This window comes from Solanum pennellii, chromosome 2, assembly GCF_001406875.1.
Source record: "Solanum pennellii chromosome 2, SPENNV200".
Classification (NCBI taxonomy): Eukaryota; Viridiplantae; Streptophyta; class Magnoliopsida; order Solanales; family Solanaceae; genus Solanum; species Solanum pennellii.
This window is the reverse complement of record NC_028638.1, coordinates 30,532,194-30,556,570: the sequence shown is the minus strand read 5'-3', so window position 1 is coordinate 30,556,570 and position 24,377 is coordinate 30,532,194. Positions and strand designations below refer to the sequence as shown.

The 24,377-nt window shown below is 32.8% G+C and overlaps 3 protein-coding genes across 3 annotated transcripts; 1 reads left to right on the top strand and 2 right to left on the bottom strand.

The window, feature by feature from the left end:
• The first annotated feature begins 346 nt into the window (after nucleotides 1-346).
• Nucleotides 347-5,038, top strand: LOC107012028 (50S ribosomal protein L7/L12-like). Its single transcript, XM_015211746.2, has 2 exons — nucleotides 347-457; nucleotides 3,963-5,038. The coding sequence occupies exon 2, from the start codon at nucleotides 4,039-4,041 to the stop codon at nucleotides 4,684-4,686; it is 648 nt and encodes a 215-aa protein (XP_015067232.1). The 5' UTR covers nucleotides 347-457; nucleotides 3,963-4,038; the 3' UTR covers nucleotides 4,687-5,038.
• An 11-nt stretch (nucleotides 5,039-5,049) lies between these two features.
• LOC107012029 (probable pectate lyase P59) lies at nucleotides 5,050-5,546 on the bottom strand. The gene is made up of 2 exons (XM_015211747.2): nucleotides 5,278-5,546; nucleotides 5,050-5,172 (listed from the first exon to the last, which is right to left on the bottom strand). Exons 1-2 carry the CDS (start codon nucleotides 5,481-5,483, stop codon nucleotides 5,127-5,129), a joined length of 252 nt encoding a protein of 83 aa, XP_015067233.1. The 5' UTR covers nucleotides 5,484-5,546; the 3' UTR covers nucleotides 5,050-5,126.
• A 15,582-nt stretch (nucleotides 5,547-21,128) lies between these two features.
• Nucleotides 21,129-23,217, bottom strand: LOC107009633 (pathogen-related protein-like). Its single transcript, XM_015208980.2, has 4 exons — nucleotides 22,995-23,217; nucleotides 22,348-22,480; nucleotides 21,951-22,249; nucleotides 21,129-21,463 (listed from the first exon to the last, which is right to left on the bottom strand). The coding sequence occupies exons 1-4, from the start codon at nucleotides 23,151-23,153 to the stop codon at nucleotides 21,302-21,304; spliced, it is 753 nt and encodes a 250-aa protein (XP_015064466.1). The 5' UTR covers nucleotides 23,154-23,217; the 3' UTR covers nucleotides 21,129-21,301.
• Between the last annotated feature and the right edge of the window lie 1,160 nt (nucleotides 23,218-24,377).

Here is a 24,377-nt window from a genome sequence, read left to right as displayed (position 1 = left end):
AAAAATAAAAACGAAAAAATATGTAAAATAAAATTTTATATTTATTTTGTCTTCACTCTCTCTCACTTTGCCACGTGAACATATATAGAGGTAATAATTTTAATTTTAATTTGAAATAGTTAAAGTAGGTAATAGAACCTCCATACAAAGTATGAATATGTAGTTAAGAATTTGATAATAAATTGAGGGCTCATTTAATCATTTTGTCTTAAAATAAGAATGATTTCGTTTTGTAATCACTAATTGACAAATAAAATTAAAAGATTTTCTAATTTAGAAGTCATTTTCAATGTGTATATAAAAAAAGAAAGACTAAAAAATAAGTGATTATGTAAATGACATTATTACCCCTGGGTTTTAGGAGAAAGGGCTAAAACTGGTTTTGGGATTCATCCACAAGGGTTCTTGACTGTCTGCAATTGCCGCTGCCATCGATTCGTCAACTCAAAACTCTAAGGTCAGTTTGGGTTTATATATCTTTTCTTCTTCATTTTGGGTCTCTTCAAACTTTGATTTTTCATTTTGCGGAGGTTATTCAGTGCTTGCAGCATAATCTGTACCTTAGGAACTATGGAAACTGAGCCCTACCCATAATCTATGCTTCTTTATTTGGGTTGGACTTATTCAAAAATTAATAGGGAAGTGCACTTGTAACTGATTTCAGGATCTAATATTAGGTTATGGGCAAAGGATATGTTTGAAATTACATACCTTTTTTCGTCTCAAGTTTGGGAAATGTTTGTGTTCAACTTGAGATAACTTTTGGTTAAGCTTGCTTTAATTTACTTCTGTTCATTAACATTGGTGTTTCTCATCATCATTGTTAATAATTCTGTACTAAAAATACCTGATGAAATGATTCATGTTCCTTTATGTTAGTTTGAACAACATGCAGGGTCACAAAAGCAATGTGAGATCCTAACTTTCTTTTCAACTGGGAAATGTGAAAATTGGGGTGGATCTTGGAGGCAATAGGCAACTCTTAAGTGTTAGCAATAGCTCTGACCCTGGCTAAGATCATAAAGGGTCCAAAGAACATGACTAAAACCTTCTGATAAGCATGAGACCTCAAGGACAATAGCCCGTAAGACTGAAATTTGACTTAGACCTAATCACCAACACTATAGGATCTCAGTCCTCCCCTATATCAGCTAACAACTTCATTTTGCTCTAAGATTTCTCAAGGTGTAACTTGATGGTCCTCAATGTGGCTTCTCTTATGTGCTACCTCCTATCAACCAAATCCAGTTAGGAATCATGTAAGGAAGCAATGAGGGTGGCTTTTGGACATAAACTGCTTCATAGAAGGTCATATGCATAGAGGAGTGGTAAGAAGTATTATACCACAATTCATCTAAGGATAACCATAGTGGCCACTCCTTAGGCATCTCAAAGGTCATGCACCTCAGATAACATTCTAAGCATCTATTGACTGCGCGTCAGTTTGATCGCTTGCTTTTATATACTTCTGTCACTGTGTCGTCATTAAGACTGGTGTTTCTCATGATCATTAGTGATAAGTTATAGATATGTGGTGAGCACCCATGATACAGGTCATTAGTAAAGATACCCGTCAAATTGATTCATGTTCCTTTTCTTAATTCACACAAATTCTTTTTATTTTACCCTTTTGGCCTTTTCTTTGTTCATCGTCTATAACACACCTGACATCTTCTCACCTAAGAATACATGCTTATTTTTTTTTTTCACAAGGTAAAGTGACAACCTTTTACTAGGACATTTGGTTCTTCTCTCTGCAGCTAGGGACGATGAACCCTCATTGAGCTGAGCGGGTGTTTGAGCACCCATGGCCTTTAAATTGTGGGTCTGCTGTTGTTTGCAAGTTACACTTTTTTTTTTTTTTAACTTAGATAGGTTGTTTTAGAGAGCATGACTATAAAAACGACAAAGGTATTGCACAAAAGAAAATACTTTTTGTTTTGTTCTCAACAATAAAAAATAAGTGTATTGTTTTCCCCTCAGGTTTATTGAAGCACCAAATTTTGTGTTCTTGCTGTCCATTAGACAATTGGTGATATATGTAGGGAGTCTGGACTTGAGCAAATGCTGAATTATTTTACGGGAGTTTTTCAGAAACTTATTCTATATGATTGACTTAATGTTTGGGTGTTATTCTCTCTGTAAATTTGTATTTACACTGTGCAGAGGATAACTTCCAGTGTAACATATACAGTGATGCTCTTGTCAACTTTTTACAGTTGTGCACTTGTTAACACTTCACAGTTATTAGACCATCTCCAACCCACCTCTGTTTAACTCTCCATTCTCTATATTTGGAGAGTAAAGTAGAGAATGCCCTCTCCAACCCCTCTTCATATTACTCTCTATACTCCATTTATAGGGAGGTGAATAGTAGTTCTCCAAATTATTATTCATACTACTATTCACACTCTCTATTTCACTTTTTAATATTTTATTATTATTTTCATTACTTTTCATTAACATATTATTTTACATATAATTTCATTAATTAAATATCTAATAATCATGATTCTTTTTAAATGTAAAATACTATTTTAAAAAATATATTATCTAATATATTCTACTTTAGTTTCAATTAATATAATTTTAATAATTTTCACCAATAATAAAAGTTTATTTTATTATTAATTTTCCTTATAAAGAATACATAAAATTAAAAGGATAAGATGAAAAATTAATTTAAATACAAATAACAATACAATACATAACATAATATTTAAATGCAAGACAAAATACAATACATAACATAATAATTAATTCGCGATGAAGCAAGAATCATGTCGAAAAGATGTGGAACATGCATTCGAAGTTTTGCAGTTATTGCAAGACCGTCGCATTTTTGAAGAAAGGAAGTGCTACATGATATAATGACTACATGTATTATACTACACACCGTGATAATTGAGGACCTAATCTTAATGCACCAATTCAAGATGTCGTAGAGGCTCCAACTGCAACGCAAAAATGGTGGTAGATGGAAATCTCCGATTTGAACAATCTTTAGCTTGACATAATAAAATTAAGGACAAAAATGCTCTTTTAAACTCCGCAATGCATTAATAGAGCATTTATGAAAATAACGTAATAATTTCAAAAATTGAGTGTTTATGTAATGTTTATGTAATTGTATTTTACTTTTGTTTGAATTTGTTCATTAATTTATATATTATATAATATTTTCATGCAATTTATGATATTTAAATATTTAGAATAAAATATAATTTATATTAAATAAAGTATGAAAAAATAAAAAATTTATCAGATGAGAATTATATAAAGTAATCATTGGGAAAAAGAAATAAATGATTTATATGAAATAAGAATATAAGAATGAAATAGAAATAATAATATAATATTAAAGAGAGAAAAAATTCTTTTTTAGAGAGTAAAATAGAGAATTGGGTTGGAGTTGGTTGTCTGAAAAAATAGAGAACTCTATATTTGGAGAGTAAAATAGAGTGTAGGGTTGGAGATGCCCTTAAGTGTAAGAAGCTTTAGTTGTGCATAACATATACCGCTATCGACCTGTTAATTTGTCTCTAATTCATGCCTGAAATTTTTTGTTTATGTTCTTTTTTACCCTAAGTGCTCTCTATATAATCTGGAAGTGGAATTAGAGCTTCTATTTTCTTTCTTCTGGTAAAAGCTTCAGTTGTAATGTTTGCAGTTATACACTTGTATACTTGCTTCTCATTCATAACTGAAACTTTTTATTTGTTCTTTTTTGTCGTACCTGTTCCTTTATAATTAGGAAGTGGAATTAGAGCTTCCATCTTCTTCTTCTTGATATATCTTCTTTTATCGATAAAAAGATTTATACTTGTGCTTAATATATACACATGTAAACTTGCTTCTCATTCACACCTAAAACTTTTTGTCTTTTTGATTCCAAGTGCTGTCACTTCATTGTTTGGAAATATAATCAGAGTTTCCATATGACCTTATTGTTGGTTTTGCAGGTACAGATCGAGCTTTCAGAAGGATCAGTAGATGGTTACTTTCTAGTACAGTTCCCTGTGCAGTAGAATTTTGAAAATGAGTTTGATTTCACGACTGAGGCATCATTTGCCTTGTGTACTCTTGAGACAATCTGTTCAATCTAATGTGGCTAACTCCCATTTTGTTACCTCAACTGTCTTTACTCGACACTTTGGTCAGCCTGCTAGGCAAGAGGAAGAAGAGGAGGAAGAAGTAGAGATTGACCAGAGAAAGCTTCCAGCTGATTATGATCCTGCAAATTTTGATCCTACTGAGCATCGCAGTCCTCCATCGGATAGGGTATGGAGGCTTGTGGATGAAGTTTCAGGACTTACCTTGGTTGAAGTTTCAGAACTGTCTTCGATTCTTATGAAGAAGTTGGGTATGACCGAGCAACCAATGGTTGGGGTTATGAAGGCAGGGGCTGCTGGATTGGCAGCAGCAGCTATGAAGGGACCAGAAACAGCTAAGGAGGAAAAGAAACCAGAGAAAACTGTTTTTGAACTTAAACTGGAGTCATATGAGTCTTCTCAAAAGATAAAGATAATCAAAGAAGTCCGAAGTTTTACTGATTTGGGACTTAAGGAAGCAAAGGACTTGGTCGAGAAAACTCCTGCTGTTTTCAAGAAGGGAGTGTCAAAGGAAGAAGCAGAACAAATAATTGAGAAAATGAAAGCTGTTGGAGCAAAAGTTGTTATGGAATGAAAACAATGCACAAAATATCTGGTCTGATATCAGGTTCATCCGAAAGTATCTTGAAACTAGACTATGCTTCATTCAGCTATGCAGTTTCCTTTCCCAAAACCACTCTATGTGGCTCACGAATAATTTTGTCCATCGTGTTTGAACATGCTTAGCTGAAGATAAACGCGACTTAGTTTTAGTCTACTCTTCTTTGATTCTACCTTGGGATTATTGATTCTTTTTTTATGGGTAGTAATTCTGTTCTTGTTTCAAAATGTTATTTGCAGTAGTACTTTTGCTTGACTTTATTCCTAATGAATAGTATTGGTAAACTTGCATCTTTTGCAAAGGTGAGATTATATTATTTTCTGAATGAGAGCATTGTTACAGTAAACAGATAAATCAAATTAGATAATTTCTATAAGAATTCCATTTTCTCTTACATCATGAAAACATTTTTCTCATATCATCTCCCTCAGATACCTCCTTGTGCCATTAAAGAGAGTTCTGCAATATTAGACAAAAACCAATGTTAACTACTTCATTATTTTTCTTGTAAAAAAATAAAAATATTAAAGATAAAAGAAAAGGGAAGGTGATAAAAGCACTTACTCTCCAACTTCCTTGTTGAATGTTTGTGTAAGTTGTTCAGGATTTTCATTGTAAGCAGCAAGAGAAGACTGAAGGGCTTCTTCAGCTTTCTTTTCCAAATATGGGTCAAAGTCACCAATGTTGGCATGCAATTTTGGGATTAAAGATGCAAATAACACAATTGAAAACACAAATATAACTGAGTAATTACATCTAAGAGAGGCCATTGTTTTCTTTTTTTCCCTTCACAACAGCTATCTCTTCCCTTTTTTTTTAAAAAATAATTATGGTTGCAGAAATAATGTTTTTTTTTATATATACAAAAGAATACAATGATAGAGAGTAATTTAAGGGAGAACAATGGATAACTAAATAATACTAATTTGAGGTTGACACCAACGGTTTACCTAATTTATTATTTAATCGAATGTTTTGCGAGAAAGCTTTTCTGTGAATCTGAATTATTCGGACTAATGAAAAACAACAAAGTGAATCTCGGATATTATTAAACTATATTTATAGTTTGTTCAAATTAGTGGCCTTCTAAAAACTATACTTTCATTATAGACGATAAAAAACTATCTTCTAGGGAAAAAGATAAAACCCCTATCTCCGATTCTAATGTCATCTTTTTGTAATGTATAATTTTATTTGGTAAAAAATAAAATATTTATATATTATAGTATAAATTTATTTTTAAAATATTTATTAAATAAGTTATTTTTTTAATAATATGAAGAAATTAATATAAAGATGGACAAATTTGTCAAGTCATAATTGATTTATATTATTTTAAATAGATTTTAAAAAATGGTTTAAAAAAAATCAAAATAAGCAAAGTAGGCGTAATATCATAAACAAAAAGGGGAAGTGAATATTATAGAGCGAAATCTTAAGGAAAATCTCTAAAAATTATCCTTATATTATAAATCTATTAAAATATATGATAAATATATTATTTATCAATAAAATTTGAATTATATGTGTTTTATAAATCATTCTCTGCAACATGTATTAAAACTATATTGCAAGTGTTCAAATAAAAAATATATTTTATTACTAAGAATAAGAGTAAATATTTTTTTTAATATAACATAGTTACGTAATTTCCCCCTTCCTAGCTACCCGATTTCAACACACTTAGGAAAAAAAGTGGGACTTTATTTTTAAGTTGGGAAAAAAGTGAAACTTTATTTCTAAGTTTAGTTTTTTTTCTTCTTTTTTTTCATATACATTCATTTTATAAATATGTAATAGAATAACTTACAAAAATGACTACATTTATAGGGTTATTGAAGTTCAATAGCTATAAATATGTTATTTATTAAAAATGAATACACTTTATGTCAATTTCTAGCTGCATGTTTGTATTAAATTTTATTTTATTTTATTGTTATTATTATTATTTATACAATGCACTAAATAAGGTATGATATGTTACCATAATTTCAAAGTATCAACCATTTATTATGTTCCTAAATAACTGAAATTTTCATTATTAAATTACCAACTAATATTTACATATTGTATGCAAATATGATTGATTCACATAATACAAAAGGTTGCATTTATATTCCTAAATACAATATATTCACTAAATACTAATCATAAAGATATTCGTAAAATTTTGAATATAAAAGTTTATTCATGTCTTTTCTTGTTGTATTTTTGCATATGTTTTTTACTTTTTATTATTTATACACTAATACAATTGTAATTACAATAACTAAATAAGGAAAATGTATTACTTGTACAATTAGCATATGAATACTTTGAATTCAAATTGGTGTTTCTATGTATAGAACTTAAAGTATTAATATGTTAAGGATACAAGTATTTATAAAAATTTATTGTAATAATACATCAAACAAGGTAAAGTAGTACAATTTTAGCATATGAATACAACAATTTGAAAATTGGATACACTATTGTTAACCAAAAAAATGAATATACCAACTATAATATGAATACACTGTTGTTAAATAACAAAATGGAAAAACATAGAATGTGTATGTATCAAAGTGTGTAAGTATTCAACTATATAAAAAATTAAAAAAACCAACAAAACGTCGATCTATTTTTTGTGAAGTTTTCTATAATACTTGAGGCTTGACGTTAACTTAGGTATTTATTTATAAAAATATAGTATTGATGTATCCAACTATACTTGTATTGCCTAATCAAATTGGATAAATTACTTATGTGTCCAAATATATTTGTATTCACAAATCACCATTTTATTAATATTACAATACAATTATCTATGTATATAAATATTATTAAATATAAACATTTGATATTTGATTGAACCACAAATATAAGTATAAATATAAGTATAATGAATTGAACCACAAAAATCACTCCTACAATCATACAAAAGGATCTTGAATTGAAGGAATTGAGGGGAAGATACAAAACAAATCTATAATATAAGGTTATTGATAGAAAGAGAAGGTATGAATACATAAATAGTTATGAGTTTAATAATAATTTTTCTATTTATTATTTATTTATATTAAACATAAAAAAACTAATTATTAATATACAATTAAATTTGCTATTTATTGTATAGTTATAGTCACATAACATAAAAAATTAAACTATAGCTATATTATATAAATGTATATTAAAGTTTGCCAATATTATTATAAGAATAAAATATTAATTATACTTAAGTAACTGTTCTTACTCCGACGGTCACTTTCACATGTGGTGTCATAAATTTAAATAATAACATGTTATATATAGTTTTTTAAAAAATGATTATCACTACCTAATAAAGATGTTATTCCGGTCAAATATTAAGTTAGGTGAATAAGAAACTACTTATATTAAAAATACTCCATTCGTTCGGAATTGTTTGTCATGTTGTGCTTATCGAAAGTCAATTTGACTAATTTTCAAAAGTAAATTAGATCACATTAATTCGATATTTAAACAAAAAAATTAGATATTTTAAAACTATATAAAAAGTACTATAAATTACAATTTTTTACATATTAATATGATGAAAAAATACATCTTAAAATGTTAGTCAAAATTTTTCTAGTTTGACTCTATAAATAAAAACCATGACAAACACCGGACGGAGGGAGTGATTTTAAAAAAAACATAAATAGGTTAATATAAACATAGGAGAAAAATGCTACTCATCTAAAAAATAATAACAATTTCATTAGTGTCAAGACCCAAACCCACTCAACCCTTGAATTAAAATTTACTCTATCAAGGCTTATAACCGTTCCCCATAAATTTCCCAATTAAAGTAGAACCAACTACTTAGCACTAGAGCCGTCTCAACAAGTTTAAGGACCTAAAGTCAAATATTATAAAGAGATCCTATTTTTTTTAAGTTATTATATATAAATTGAATAATTATAATATACTAGTGTAATCTTATAAATGAGGTCTGGAGAGACAGGATATATGTAGACAGTATGAAGTAAGAATACGAATAATGTAAATTTTCAATGAAAATTATATAATGTAAAGTTGAAACATTTAAACATGACTCAAAATTTTAAAAATAAAATGATATTAAAACACTGTAGAGATGAATTTGATAAGTTAAGAAATAATATGAAAATAGTGTTGATTAATTTTAGTACTTGAAATTTGAATAAGGTAATAAATTTAGTCTTTTTATAAACACATAACAAGATATCACATAGTGTAGAATGTTGGACGTTTTATTGAAGAAGAAGAAAGCTGACGATTGAAACATGTCAAAGGAACAGGTCCAACGCAGCTAACTGTCATGTATGCAACAAGTGTTAATTAAAAAGGAAGCTAATGATTGAAACATGTCAAAAACACATCACTCAACTGCATTTGACATGTTCCAATCATCAACTTCCTTCTCTTCAACACGTTTGAGAGACTTAAGAATATTCAATAATGAAAGTAATTATAAGAACACAATACCGTTGGTTCATGATAATCGTCAAAATACAAAGAGCTAGACAACAAAATAGATAGCCACATGCAAATTTAGAAAGAATACTACAATTAATTAGCCACATGAGAATTTAGAAAAGACACTACAATCAACAAAACAATATTCATTTTCTCAATTATATTTTCTATACAAAAAATTCTTTTCAAATTTATTATTACATGATTTTTTTAACAATATATATATATATATATATATACACACACACATACACACACACACATTCTTGAGAGAAAATGGGGGCCTAAAAAAATTGAGGCCCCAAGCGATTATTTTAGTGCCTTATGGTCGAGAGGACCCTGCTTAGAAGTTACAACCTATCATCACCCCATGTACTTAGCAGTCACTAATACAGATCACCTCTCAAAGCAACACATAGTAACACCTGGATCCTCGATCTTCACTTACAATATCCTATTCTGTTTTCATCCTGGCCATTCATTGTTCATTTAATAACTAGATATCCATCAAACAAACACGCCACATTAGTATGATTATACAAAGTCACGATTCAATCAAACAATTTCAAATGCAATGTACAATTCCACATTCCCAATATCACATAAATATGCATATATGACAAATTAGTGGTCCTCTCATGGGACCCATACCCAAACTGTTAGTGCACCAGAACGTGGTATCCGATTCAAGTTAGTGTGCCGAATCGTGACACCCGATTCAATATGTATGCTAGTACGTGACATTCAATATCTCAGTTAGTGTGTTGAAACGTAACACTGAGAAGCCACAATTACAATAACAAAGTATATTCTCATAATCATACAATCAAGTGTTATTCATGACTTACATTCATTTTCACCCCCGGATCCTACACCTTGGACGTGGCCGGCACTCAACGATCATTGCTGGCCCTGAGCGAACCTTGTCCTGACTTACTTAACCCAACGGAAGACTATGCTAAACTTAGATAAAGAATTAAAGGCATTCTCATAAGATAACTCAATAACTTGTATTGATCAAAATGACAATTAAGTCTCAGTACTGTAACATACAAAATATAAAATGAAGGAGACTCCAAAACTAAGCTACTACATTGTCTATGAAACCTCTAAACTGATTGAGATGGATGCTAGGACATACCCCACAACATCCTAATGGTCTAAACTAGAAAAGCAATAAAAGGATGTCCTCGGGGATGCAAGGAGGCTCACCAACTAACTCTGGAGCTCTCAACTGAATCAACGGTGCGCTGCGTGATGATCCTGGTTACTTGCGTCTGCATCATGAAACGATGCAGGCCAATTGACATCAATACATTGAATGTACGAGTACGTGAGTTGGAACGCTAAACACATCTCTGACGCTTGAAACAGTGTAAACTCTTAGTTTATTAAAGATAAAACAATAATAAACTCAAATTTACTCATACATGAAAGTAGTATAATTTCTGTGTGAGTTTTCCTAATCGACAACCGCCACTATGAGCCTAAGTGGTGATACAACATCTTGCACACGCTGCCAGAACTGTCCTATACCATGCCATCGGTATAAGACCTTACTTAGCTTAGTAGATCCACTAGATTAACTTACATGATCATCTAAAAAGTATGACCTGTCAATTCCTATGATGACTTCATGATTTACATGGACACTTGAGTTAATATGAACTCTCATCCCCATATCAGTGCTCAATACTACTCCCAAAACATACTTTAGCTCATGCTTTTAATAAAACTTCCTTCCTTTGGGTTGAGATAATTACCTTGAACCCTTTAGATTTAAAAGCTCCTTTTTGGAATCAATGTTCCCCTCTTTAGTTCAAAGCTCTTTTGAAATCTCTAAGTTTCCTTTTTACTTAAATGTGAAACACTTATAAACTTTTAGGGAATACTTAGTCGCCTTACTAACTTTAAGAAATGAACTCAACTCTTGCTCTTAACTTAACTTGAACTTAACTCTTAGGAATACTTAGTTCCCTTATATTACTTGGAAGAAAGATCTTCAACTCCTTACTCCTTACTTGACTTGAGCTCTAGGTCTTTAAAACAAAGTGAAAACGTTTGTGAAAGACTTTAACCTTTACTCATTCTTGAATTCGGAACTTGAGTCTTAAAACGAAGTTAAAACGTTTAGGCAAGACTCTTGGAAAATTTAAGAAACTTTAATTAACTTACTTCATAGATTTAGACTCACTCCTTAACTCACTTGACTTCAATCCTAACTTTCCTTGAATGGATTATGAATTCAAGGTTTCGATTTGAGTTCTTGGATGATTTCTAGGTATTTTGAAATCATTTGAAGTGATTAGAATCATTGGAAGATGTTAATGTACCTTGGAAGGACTTAAAAGGGCTAAACTATAAAACTGGACGAAAAACGCCGAGTTAGGCATACTGGTGGTGCACCGCTCCAGGCCTTGGTTGACTGAAACCAATTTCTGGAGCACTGCAGGCGCACCGCGCCTACCCTTACCCATGTGCATCTGACAAATTTCTAAACTTGTTTTCCATCTCCAAGTTCTCCAAAACTTCCTAGTTCTTTCCCTAAACGGTTGGGGCTATTGATACTATCAATAAATACTGAATTCAACTCAAAAACTCGAATTAACAAGTATCTAATCAACAATAGCAGCCAACAATCCAGTCAACAAGAAATCAAAATGTTCTTCCAAAAACTTGACTCCTAACATGAAATTGATCCACAAACTCGCTGAACTGAAATAAATTGGTATGTGGGTGGAGTAACCCAACTCAAAAGATCTCACATATCTTTAAGGGATTACCCCGACGAAATCCAAGCAACGATCCTTGGCGTTCTTGCATCTTCTTCTCCTTTCTCCTCTTCTTTTCTCTTCTCCCAAAAATCCTAACTTGCGTTCTAAATGCGTAAACTGAATGGGATCATCTTAGAATCCAACTCATTACCCAAAAACGAAATTAGATAATGGGTTAAGTAAAAGATCAAAACACCCTTAACTAATCAGGGTTTGGATTTTTCCTCTGTTCAACAGCCCAACTTCCGAAAGTCATATCTCCCTCATACCACCTCGGAATTTCGCCAAACTCGGCGTCGTTGGGGAAGATCTTTCCATGCATATTAAAAACTCACCTTAACTCCTCTTGAGCTGGAAGTTATGGCTGTTTGAAAATGACCAAAACTCATTTTCGAAATCTGGAAATTAATTTCAAATTTCCCTATTTATTTCCAAAAATGATTATTCTTGGTCTCTCAGCTTAAACTTAGTTGTTTCAAGTTATGAGATGTTACATTCATACTTATTTACATTAGTGCAACATTGTCATACATACATGCACTACAACGAAGCAATTGCTAATATACATAACAGATCAAGAATCAACCATCACCTACCTTGATTCACAGGATTAGTCTTTCTTTTAATCTACACTCCAAATGGGATAACTAGGATTACATGAATGACAATTCCTTTTTCAGTGCACGAAAGCCTACGTATGAATTCTAACATCAATAACTAGTATACTAAGGTGAACCACAGATTTACAACTATTGAATTAAATAAACCTAGCCTACGTGAAGCATTTGTACAGAATTATGGCTCCACTTCTTGTTTCCAGACCTTGTGACAGTGGATTTGACCAAGAATTCGCAAGGTATCATCGTTCTTGCATTAGAAATCTCTTCCTCTTTCTTTACCAGCCTAGGACATCTTTTCAAGATATGTGGGTAATCTTCGCCTATTTTTTGTGTTTTGAAAAGAAAAAGGTAAAAAATAGACTTCACGTTATTTAAGTTCTGTCCCATCATTCCTGCTCTAGCGAGAGCTCTGCCGTCATCATCCCAGCAGCAAATGGTCCGTTGTGGAGGAATGGTGGCCCTAGTTTTCCCTCGACATTTTTCTTTTCTAAATAACGATAGTTTTGATCGTTATAATAAATACTAATTTACCCCTCGTTCGTCCCCGAACGACTAGAAAAGGGATAACTATGAGCTCTCTTTGGAGTGCTTCCAAACTAGAAAATTGTACCACTACAAAAACACGAAGGATGGAGATTTTTCAACTCTTAAGACCTAAAGGGTTCTATACTCGGTTAGGGAAAATAGGCAACACCAGAAGAAAATAAATGTGCCCAAATTACTCAACCTAGCCTTGCTAGAGCGATTGGATCCCCGATGAGGCAGAGCCACTGTGGCGAGATATCGCTTGCTGTAGCGAGAGATCGGAAACAATAAAAGCGGGGTGGGAGGGAATGGTTTCCCCACTTATCTGTTGGAATAGGGGATTTCACTTGCTTGGCATGGAGGAGAAGACACGCACCTTTTATACTCGTCTGATGGAGTTTGGCTGGGATCTACTGACAGAGGCTCCCTCTATTGCACACTCCACATGGGTGAGGGAGTTCTATGTCATCTTACCTACTGTGCGCTGGGATGATCTTCACTCTACCATCTGCCTCCGGGGAGTTGACATCCCCTTGAACCCTCTCTTTATTAATGATATACTCGAGGTGACCGAGGTTCCCAACACAGAGTACGAAGCCAAGCTAAGGGAGATGGACATGACCTAGTTGATAGATACGCTGGTGGAGTCTACGCGTTGGGACATGGTTTAGTGGGCTACTACAGAGGGCATCACCATTACCGAATGGTCATTGGATGCTAAGAGGTGGTTGCACTTAGTTACCAGAAGGATTCGCTCGTCGAGCAATTGTATCGACGTGACATTTCCTCGGACCATGGTCAGTGACGGACCTAGAAAATTCATTCAGGGATTCAAAAAATAAAAATATAAACGTGTAAATAATCCAACAAAACAAAATTTCGAGGAAGTAGTAGGTACACAACGTTAGTTGACAAGAAATCCAAAACTAACATGAGTGATTACAGTGAAATAAAAAGTTATCCCTTTACAATATGTCAATCTAGAACTAGGATGCTAAGTAGAGAAAAAACAGGCTAACTAGAACAAAAAAAATAGCACTTCATAATGCCTCACTCTAGGAGAAGAGTGCTAACTACAAACTCCAAAAAGAGGTTAGTGCTAATACTTCTCAAGCACGTTTACGATACTATTCAACAAATTTCATTTCTCGAAAAGACAAAATAATATCATCTATAGAAACATCATTAAACACATCCTTCTCCATAAAGGAACCATGCAACCGCTCAAGAAGTCATCATTCATTCGACTTCACAACTCATTCTTAATAAATTTTATTCACGAAAAAGGTCTTTCAACGGGTGCAGTGACAATTGGCAAAAGCAAAGCAAATTTCACCGAACAAAACACAAGAGGATAACGTGAATGTTTTTTTGTCTGAACTAATCTTTTTGAAAGATCACAAAGCCTATGTAAATCAGAGAACCTTTTATCGATAGCACATCATCAATAATGTCATTTGCTAGTTAAAAATGAAGTGCACAAATGCTAAATTTATCAGGATATAATTCAGTCATTCTCAATATTTTCTAGATATCAAAACTTGAAAATAGTATATGCTATGTTATTACATCAAGCATAATCAAATATTGAGAAGGATCGAAGTCTTGTATAAATAGGGCTGAAACCCAATAATCATCAAGAAAGTCAAGAACAATGTTTAAAATGACTTCAAGTTTGTGTACAATTCCCATAACTAAGATGACAAAAAATTCTAAACAAGAGGCATGCGATAAAAAGGACAAAGGTCCAACACGAATGCAAAATGATCAAACAATTTGTACAAGTGACGAATTAACAAATATTTCACCCTCATTTAGAAATACGATACAACGATATAAAAGTAAACAAAAGTTTCAAAGATAGTAGTTGAAATACTCCAACATATATAGAGAGTTCAAGTTTAGCTTTTAATTAGCACATAAATTTTCCTACTTCTACAACTTGAAGAGTTCAAATCATAGACCAAACAAATACATCAAGTAGTCCTTAACCAACTTCTTTTAGCTTGTACATACACCTTTTATATGCAAGCAAGTACCTAATAGTTTCAGAAACAACATTAGCATGAAAAGTGAACCTAGTTTGAGCTAATCACACTAATAATATATTAAAGTAGTATATCTAGATAGCCCAATGGTCTTGTGTTGTAATTTAGCTTGGAATAAATAATTAAACTGAAGCAAACTAGACATTATAGTCTTCATGATAAATTAGGTATGTCCCAAAGAGTCCAGAATTCACTGCAAAATAAATTTCTTACAGAAAGATAGTAACAATAATACTTAGAAGATTTCTACATCGAAAAAACTAGCTAGGAAGAACTTTTCCTATGATATAATGCATTTGAATTCATAAAATAAAAAAATAGATTTCAATATCAACATACGTAAATATAGAGTATATGTACGTATTAGATTTCAAAAACATATTTATAATTCACCTAAAGTGGAGTTCATATATTAAACGATTTCTAACAGATGAAGAATTGGATTTTACAAACTTGAATGACATTGACATTTCTCTATGTTATTAGATAGTTACGAGTTGCTTGAGCTATGTAACTTTAATATCATAGCAAATTGTTAACACAAAATTACGAAAGCAACTCAAAATAACTCATGATGATGCCTCGATCTGACGCACCACTATTAAGCTAAGAGAAAAGATAATTTATCTACCATCATATGCTTTCCACCTGATTTTGTTAAAGATAACAAAACTCTCACATCGATAGTTAATGAGATGGGTGGACTCCTTATAAGATAAGTTAAGAGAAAAGATAATTTATCTACCATCATATGCTTTCCACCTGATTTTGTTAAAGATAACAAAACTCCCACATTGGTAGTTAATGAGATGGTGGACTCCTTATAAGGTTTGGGCAATCTTTCTCTTTTGAGCTAGCTTTTGGGGTGTGAATTAGGCCTAAGACCTAATTTCACATGGTATCAGAGCAGGTCCCATCTCACCCGATGCTGGTGCCCCCCAAAATTAAATTGCTAATCTCACCCCATGTTGATGCCCCCAAAATTAAATTGTTAAGCAATGGGTCTAATTTCATAGATTTATTGTTGTATTTTTCCTACATAGGTAAAAATGCCTCCAAAAATTAGACTCTGTCCCTAATTTTGAGCCTAAATGAAAGCATGTTTGTTGTCATATGTTTACCTTTCTTTGACCCTGTCCCTCCTTAGACATCATGTACCTCACTCAGGAAAATGCCTAAATTGAGGGTGGCTACCATGAGTATATAAGAAAAGTACAATGGGGTATGAAAAAGATAGGTTAGAAATGATCAACACATGTGGATATGGTGTATTAAGATAGTTTGAATGTATTTACCTTCAAATTGAAAAAAGGGAATAGTGAATGAAAAGAGAGAAAGGAAGGGGAGTCACATTCGAAATATTATTAATTAACGACTCAAAGGAAGAGAAAAGATTGTCTAACAAAAGAAAGGAAAACAAGGTAAAAAGGGTAACAAGGAGGGCGAGTAGTCATTTCTCCCAAATGTATCCTACCTTTGCTCTAGCCTATGTTATGAGACATGAGTTAAGAAAGTCCTATGCATAGTAATCCTAGTCTTATTGTTTGTAAAGTTGGTGCCAAAATAATAAGGACAAAATTATGAATTATGTATGCATGGTTTGAATTTCATTATGAGAGAGTGTTTCCTATTGTCCCTCATATACAAATATTTATGTAACGACCCGAAAAAAATAAATAAATTAAATAATAGGTACTTAAGGTGATTTAATTATTAATTAAAAATCTGAAATTTTAAGGGCATAGTGGTCCTTTCACGTATTAATTAAAATAAATCAGATTTGTATTAATCTAATTTAAATCCTATTTGACTAAGTCTTGAATTTAGTCTCCTAATCCTAGTAACACTCTCTCTCTCACATTCTCCATATATATCTCTCACGTTGGTTTCTGCCAAAAATAATTTCAAGAACCAGAGAATACATCAAGAATTCTTCACACTTGAAGAACTCACATGAAACTTTTAAAAAAAACAAAAAAATAAAGCAACCAAAAACGTTAAGGCAAAGAGAAGTTCGTTGAGTGGTGTGGACGTTGAGGTAACTTGGACTGATTTTTGGAGAGAGTTTTGGGCAGCAAATTCTTCGTTTGAACATCAATAAAGGTATGGGTTCCTTTCCTCTTGGTCCCTTTCCCAAGAGATCCCTTAGGGTTCACGTTGTTCATCCGAAACTAGGATTGTTTTCCCTTTTGCATGTTCCCTGTCACTAGCTCCCAATGATTTTAGGTTGATATGTTTGGTGACGATCTTGTTTCGAGTATGTGTTCATGATTATGTGTTTATATTTCGTGTCTTTCGGAAATATGAATGTAAATACGTATGTATTTGTGCAAGATTTTGACCATGATTTTGGGTCTTTCTTTAGCATGTTAATAGATTAGAGATTACTCGTGTTTTATGTGCAATTAGAGGCTCTTAATATCGTGATGTTCACATGGTTGAAATGCTAGAAATTCCAGTTAAACAAATGACCAAATCATACCTTTAACTTGTCTAATGAATCCTAATGAACGACCAAGAAAGAGATGCTCAAATATCCCGTAAAATGCTACATAAAAATGTGTAACAAAGTTCCAGAATCTGGAAATTCGCTACAGGTGAATTCTGGAAATTTTGGGTGTCAAAAAAATTAAAAAAAATAGGTGAGGTCTGCAGGGATCGAACCCAGGACCTCACCAACGCACGCTTTAAAAAGGAAAAAAAACCGCGTTAAGGGGATTCGAACTGGGGTTGGGGGCCAACGAAATTCAAAAAAAAAAAAGAAAGGGAGTGGGGGCTAGGGGAGTTGAACACGCGACTTGGGGGAGGAAAAGGAAAAATTAAATAAACGAGTAAATGAGAGGCGTGGGAATTGAACCCACGACCTCCCAGTCGCGAATAAAAAAAAAAGATGCGAGGCGTGGGGATCGAACCCACGACCTCAGCGCCGAACTGTGAGGCGAAATAACAAGAAAATAAAGTGAGGCTGTGGGGATGGATTGGATCCCACAACCTCATTGCCACTCGCCTCTATAAAAAAAATTAAAAAAAATTAAAGATGGAGGGGCTGTGGGGGTTCGAACCCACCACCTCACAGCCTCCTCCTCAGCGAAAAAAGAAAGGAAAATAAGGGGGTTGTGGGGGTTCGAACCCACAACCTCCCTATTGTAGCAAATTTAATTCTAAAAATCAAAGGGGTTGTTGGGGCTCGAACCCCCAACCTTTCGGTTAATTAGTAGTAAAATTAAAATAAAATAAATTTATCCCTTCATGTAAATATTGAGATTTAATTTAGAATTCTCATTAAAAATAGAAAATTAATTCTTTCATGTAAATATTGAGATTTAATTTAGAATTCTAATTAAAAATAGAAAATTAATCCTTTCATGTAAATGTTGAGATCTAATTTAGAATTCAAATTAAAATAGAAATTAATTACTTCATGTAAATGTTGAGATTTAATTTAGAATTCTAATTAAAATAGAAAATTAATTATTTCATGTAAATGTTGAGATTTAAGTTAGAATTCTAATTAAAATCGAAAATAATTATTTCATGAAAATGTTGAGATTTAATTTAGAGTTCTAATGTTATGAATATTAGAAATAAAATCAATGAAAAATATAAATGATATCCAAGTGATTCAAGATTTGGGTTCCCGTGCCCAAACCTCCGTATTGATACGTAAGTCATACGTGAGTAAAATATTCAAGAATAATGCCATCATTTAGATCAAATATCAAGATCTTGGCATATATACAAGATACATAAGTCTTGTAATGCATAATATTAATAAAGTAAGAATCACTTAACGAACTATAAATGAAACCACATGGCTTGTATGTATAGACATATAAGTCTAACATACATTCAAAAATAAGTGAACCTAAGATATACGTAATAAAATGAAGAAATGAACATTCACGAAATAAGAGGTGAGTAACTATGAAAAATAAAGGTGCTAATAATGAAGAATGTGGTGACAATCATGATGTGAGGCTAGTATATGATGAGAGCAATCTCAAATGAGCCTAAGTAAATGTTACCAATACGTACTCACCAATGAGAGTGTAAGATAATGAAGAGACCAGTCTCTATGAACACTCTAATGAAAATATTGAGTTTAAAACATTTAATACTAATGATGAGATGAGAAATCATCTATTGAGCTATGATGTCCTCATACTTGAAGCCAGCTTCCATGATGTATGAGTTGAATGTAATGTAACTTTATACTGAGCACTGATAGGCTAGCTATGAGCGGTGATGCTTTCTTTCGGGAAGGGCGGAGGTTCACGTAACTCTCATGAGATGAGACTGTCCGGCTTGCCGGGTATGGGTCTCCATACATCTCTTAGTCTTTGAACCTATACTGCCACTATAGGGATCTGGCGGGGTTAAATTCCCATATACGCTAGCATGTTATTGAGTCACTTTGGCCGGTGATTCCACCTCTTTTCGGTGTGGGGGAGACACTGAATTTCATGATGCTCACATGATCTATGTCAGTTAAAGTTAAAGTTTCCAATGAATGAATGAGGCCAGCCTCAAATGAATCATATAAAGAAATGAATGATACCGAAGGTGTTACGATAGGATAATCAAGAGGTGAGCTAGATTCAGGTAATGCCATTAGGTTATTCCTGATCATTGCACAGCAAACCCGATGAAAGTCTTAAACTACATCCTAGGTATAGCTGGTGTTCACACTGGCCTATGAATGAACTGAAATGAGGTACGTATGAATGAATGAAGCAGACTCTGTGTTTGCTAAAGAAGACTCCCTAGTTGAGATCCCATCTGTTGAGCCCTCATTTTGGAAAGTCTTAAGGTCAAGTCCATGATAACAAGATCTCATGGCATATGAATGAATAATATGAAAGAAGCTATGTGCATATGTTATGTGCTATATGCAACTGTTATGTGTTGTGTGCAATTTGATAATTATAATGATGCATGTCACTCTCATTGCATAACTTTCCCAATCTCAATTTGGCAAGTCCACTGACCTGACTTCCAAAAATCATGTTGTTAGGAAAGAGCTATTCTTTCTCATGCATGTCCCAGGTTTGTGCTTGCATATACCCATACTTAGTACAAGTGTGTACTAATTCCATACGAACATCTACTTTTAGGTGCAGGCACAGGTGGACGGTCGAGCTACAGGTTCATTGTTGCAGCTATTCGGACGTCAGCATTCATCTGGAGTTTGGTAAGTTCTCATGCTTTCGAGGATGCTACTGTGTTACATTCTAGCGTAGTTTTAGAGTTGAGCTGGTGGATCATGTTCCACTAGCGTTTCTTTCCTGTTTTGGTTCAGACTTTGTATTAGTGCTATTTTGGCCGATATACAATTAATACTTAATGAATTATTTCTTTCAGTTGCTTATCTCTTAAATGTTAGATGGTTGATGATGAACGATTAGCAAGTCTAATTAAAGAATCAAAAATTTCAAATTTTCCACTAAAATTAACCTATGTAAAGTAAGAATGACGTAAGTAGGCTTGTTTGCGACCTCTGAGAGGTCAACGACGCCGGTCTCGTCTGGAGTCTAGATTCCAGTCGTGACAATTTATATGTGAGCGATAAGGTTATCTTTGTGGTGAGGGAACTAATTTTTCATTTGAGAGAATTGCTTATGTCATTCACAACCATTTGGATCGTGATAGGATGGGGAGTAAGGAATTAAAGGGGAGGGGCGGGTGGAGGGAGGTAATTCACTGGTGTGCATCTCCAAATGTCCATTTGGCTATTTTTTTCTTCTTTGTATTCTCTTTGCTTGAGTATATATAATTGTTTGATTGATAGAAACACCAAAGATGTAAGTAAGATTTTTGCATCAACCCAATTTATTTTGAAATCAAACGAATCGATTCAATTAAGTTCACTTTTCTCATTTTTCATAATAATCATTATGGCTTAAGAAGAGTAGGCATATCTTAACGTATACAGGAAAAATGAAAGACAATCATCATATCAAGAAAAATGTAGATAGAGAAAGTTTGATGACTGAAAAAATATAAAGAGTTGCATAAAATTTATTGAAACATGATTATTTGGAAATAGAGTTGCATACACTTTATTATAACATGACTATTTGGAAATAGAGTTGCATACACTTTATTAAAACATTACTATTTGGGAAGTACCAAAATTTTATTGAAGAAGTGAAATTTGACATAATTAGCTGTGGTTGAATAATGGGCACTGTTGAGTGGTGGTATTATCATCCTGGCCTTGCTCAATGTTAGATTCAGATATTTTTGGTCCCTTGAGTAGTCCACCAAAAAGTTCTGCTGGATCATAGTATAACTCTAATTCCTCTATTCTTAGATATTTATCTACCTGCAAATATACAAACACAACTAGTTAGTTAAACTCATAAGTTTTATACTTATGTATGTGAACTTTAATTCTTTATATTGGACTAATTCTAAGTGACTCAATAAGATTCTAGCCGAGGTGATCATTTACATGAATGACCTAGTAAATATGTGGTCTTGGACTTCTCATCCCGCTTGTCTCATGGACAAAATTTTTGTTCCAAGGGCAACACATTTGAGTTTTGACCGTAAAGGTTTATCTAAAGGCAAGTGTGGCCAAATGTTCAAGATCAACCATTTTCAAGGTTATTTGGTGTGCAAATTTGAATCTAAAGTTTAAGATTGCCATTTTACCCGTAATTACATAATTTGCAGCCCTAATATATCTAAGTTTTGTATTGAATCATAAATTTTAAAGTCTTGTTTTAGTTAAATTTTATGCCTTATTAACAAAATGTCACATAAATTAAAACGATATATGTGTATATATAAGAGGGAGGGAGATAGACCTTCATAATGCCAATGCCGTAGAACTGTATCATCTCACCAGTAGGTGCATGTCCTTTAAATGGTCCTTCAAAGAAACCCCAATGCCTGAATTTGTATGTCACAATGGGAGGGCCAGTATACATGTTGATCACTTCCCACGCGAATCCTCTTGGAAAAGCTGACTGAAAAGCATTGTGAGACGATTCAAAGGTCTCTTCGTCTTCTTTGTGGTATTTGAATTCATTCGGCATTGAATTCTTCAATAGCGCATTGTAAGCTCCAACTTTTAGTGTCTCTTCTGCTGACAGTCCCTCTCTTCCTGTTCAGCCGTTCAAAATAAATAAATGATACTTTTTGCATTTTCTATTTAAGAAGAATAATTCAAAAGAAATGAGAATTGATTTTTGTAAGACTTACCATTAACAAAGAGCTTGAATTTTTCAAGATTAATGGTCCTAATGTCGTTTACGCAAGTCTTGTATTTAATCTCCATTTCCCACGTCTTTATAGAATTTTGTATTGTTTCTTCAAGAGATCCTTTTGGCCATACCTGATTTAACCATCAAACCAAACAGAACAAATCATATTGACAAGAAAAATGATGATAATATCACTACTTCAATCATAGACATTGATCACATGTAAAAAGCTGAATTCCAACATAAAATTTTTAAATCATTTAAAATAAAATTTATATATTTAAAAACCACGTAAAAAATACTACTCCATTTTAGTTCCTGTGCTTATTAAAAGTAGAAGATCCAAATTTTGTCATTTTATAAAATCAATATATTATTATCTATTAATTCTTAATTTTCATATTTACCTTAATCAATAAATGTTAGAGAGAGATTATAAAGTGAGGATGAAAGAAAATAATAACAAATTGAGATCAACAAGTAAGGATTATTTCACAAAGTAAGTAAATGGGCAGGAAGGGAGTACAAATTAATACAATAACTAACAACTCAAAATATTTAGATGACATATGAAAAATTGCGATGAACTCTCGGAATTGAAAAAATATCATATAACTTAAGAGAGGGAAGGAATAGTTAACAAACCTTGGTTCTTCCTTGTTCAAAGACATTGTTAACACTGTCATAAATTGGAGGACTACCATGTCTCCACTCCATAGTTTCTGCAGCTGCAACATGATCTTCATGGAGGAACCGCCTATACTTATCAATTGCCACTTTAGTTGTTTCCTTCTCACCAGCCATTTTTCAACTACTTCAAGTTTTTGATGCTCTCTCTCTCTAAGTTTATTGATTTGGTGAATTTCACTTTGTGTGGTTATGCCTTTTTATAGATAAAATTGTATTGTAATTACATGAACTAAAAATGCACATGGTAAATAAATATTTAGATGACTTATAATTTATAGGGATGATATGTTAAAATTATTTTATTGTTTATTATTTCTTAAGAGATGTGTCAAGTCAAACATGGACATGTAAGCTAAACAGATGGACAATTATACTAGTAGATATGGCAGGAAATATAATGTCACTAATCTAATTATATTGACTTTTGGAGTGGTATCCGTAGAGATACCGTGGATTATGTGTTCTGTTGCTTGTATTGACAACAGGCGAAGGTCTACCATTTGAGGTTCGGTGTTGAGTTTAAGAGATTACCCATTTCAAAGTTCTAATAGTAACGCATCAATGTGGATTTTGTTATGGGATTGACTCAGACTTCCAGAGGTGTTGATAGTATTTGGGTAATGGTGGATTGGTTGATTAATTCAGCACATTTCATTATCATTAAGTCTTCTTTAAGTGTTGAGAGGTTAGCTTAGTGTATATTCAGGAGGTAGTTCGTCACCATGGGATGCATGTGTCTATTATCTATGATACGGATTCCCATTTCACTTCTAGCTTCTAGAGAAACCCTTAGGAGGAGTTGGTACCTGACTCGACCTTAGCACAATTTTTCATCTTCGGACTGACTGCAATTGAAGCATACTAATCAAGTTTGAAAGATATGTTTCGGGCATGTGTGCTGGATTCAAGAGGTCAGTGGGACTAGTTCTATTTAACCTTTGCGGAGTTTGTGTATAACAACATTTACCATTCGAGTATTTAGATTGTTCCATTTAAGACCTTATATGGTAGGCATTGTCGCTCTCCCATTGGAGGCTTCGGAGCCTAGGCCACGTGGTACTGATTTGCTTCAAGAGGCTTTGGATATAGTTCGTGTGATTCACGATATGCTTAGATCCACACAAAGCAGGCATAAGAGTTATGTTGACCGTAGTAAGCCTTTTAGATTATTAGTCGAGTTTCAATCCCTGCAACATGTTTTTATTAGGTGCTTTGGGCTCCTTAGCTGGAATTTGAGTCTGAGTTTTAGACTTTCCAATTCTAGAATAGATATAATCTTAGAATTACATTTAGATCTTCTATGTACTAATCGATCTTAAGGAGGCCCGTTTGGGTTAT

What these genes read in the sequence shown, in the direction of transcription:
- LOC107012029 (XM_015211747.2), bottom strand. Translation starts at nt 5,483, where the DNA reads ATGGCCTCTCTTAGATGTAATTACTCAGTTATATTTGTGTTTTCAATT. An exon ending in TTCAACAAGGAAGTTGGAGA is followed by an intron (nt 5,173 to 5,277) that starts GTAAGTGCTTTT and finishes CTAATATTGCAG; the next exon opens with AACTCTCTTTAATGGCACAA.
- LOC107009633 (XM_015208980.2), bottom strand. Translation starts at nt 23,153, where the DNA reads ATGGCTGGTGAGAAGGAAACAACTAAAGTGGCAATTGATAAGTATAGG. An exon ending in TTGAACAAGGAAGAACCAAG is followed by an intron (nt 22,481 to 22,994) that starts GTTTGTTAACTA and finishes TGGTTAAATCAG; the next exon opens with GTATGGCCAAAAGGATCTCT. An exon ending in ATTCAAGCTCTTTGTTAATG is followed by an intron (nt 22,250 to 22,347) that starts GTAAGTCTTACA and finishes ACGGCTGAACAG; the next exon opens with GAAGAGAGGGACTGTCAGCA.
- LOC107012028 (XM_015211746.2), top strand. Translation starts at nt 4,039, where the DNA reads ATGAGTTTGATTTCACGACTGAGGCATCATTTGCCTTGTGTACTCTTG.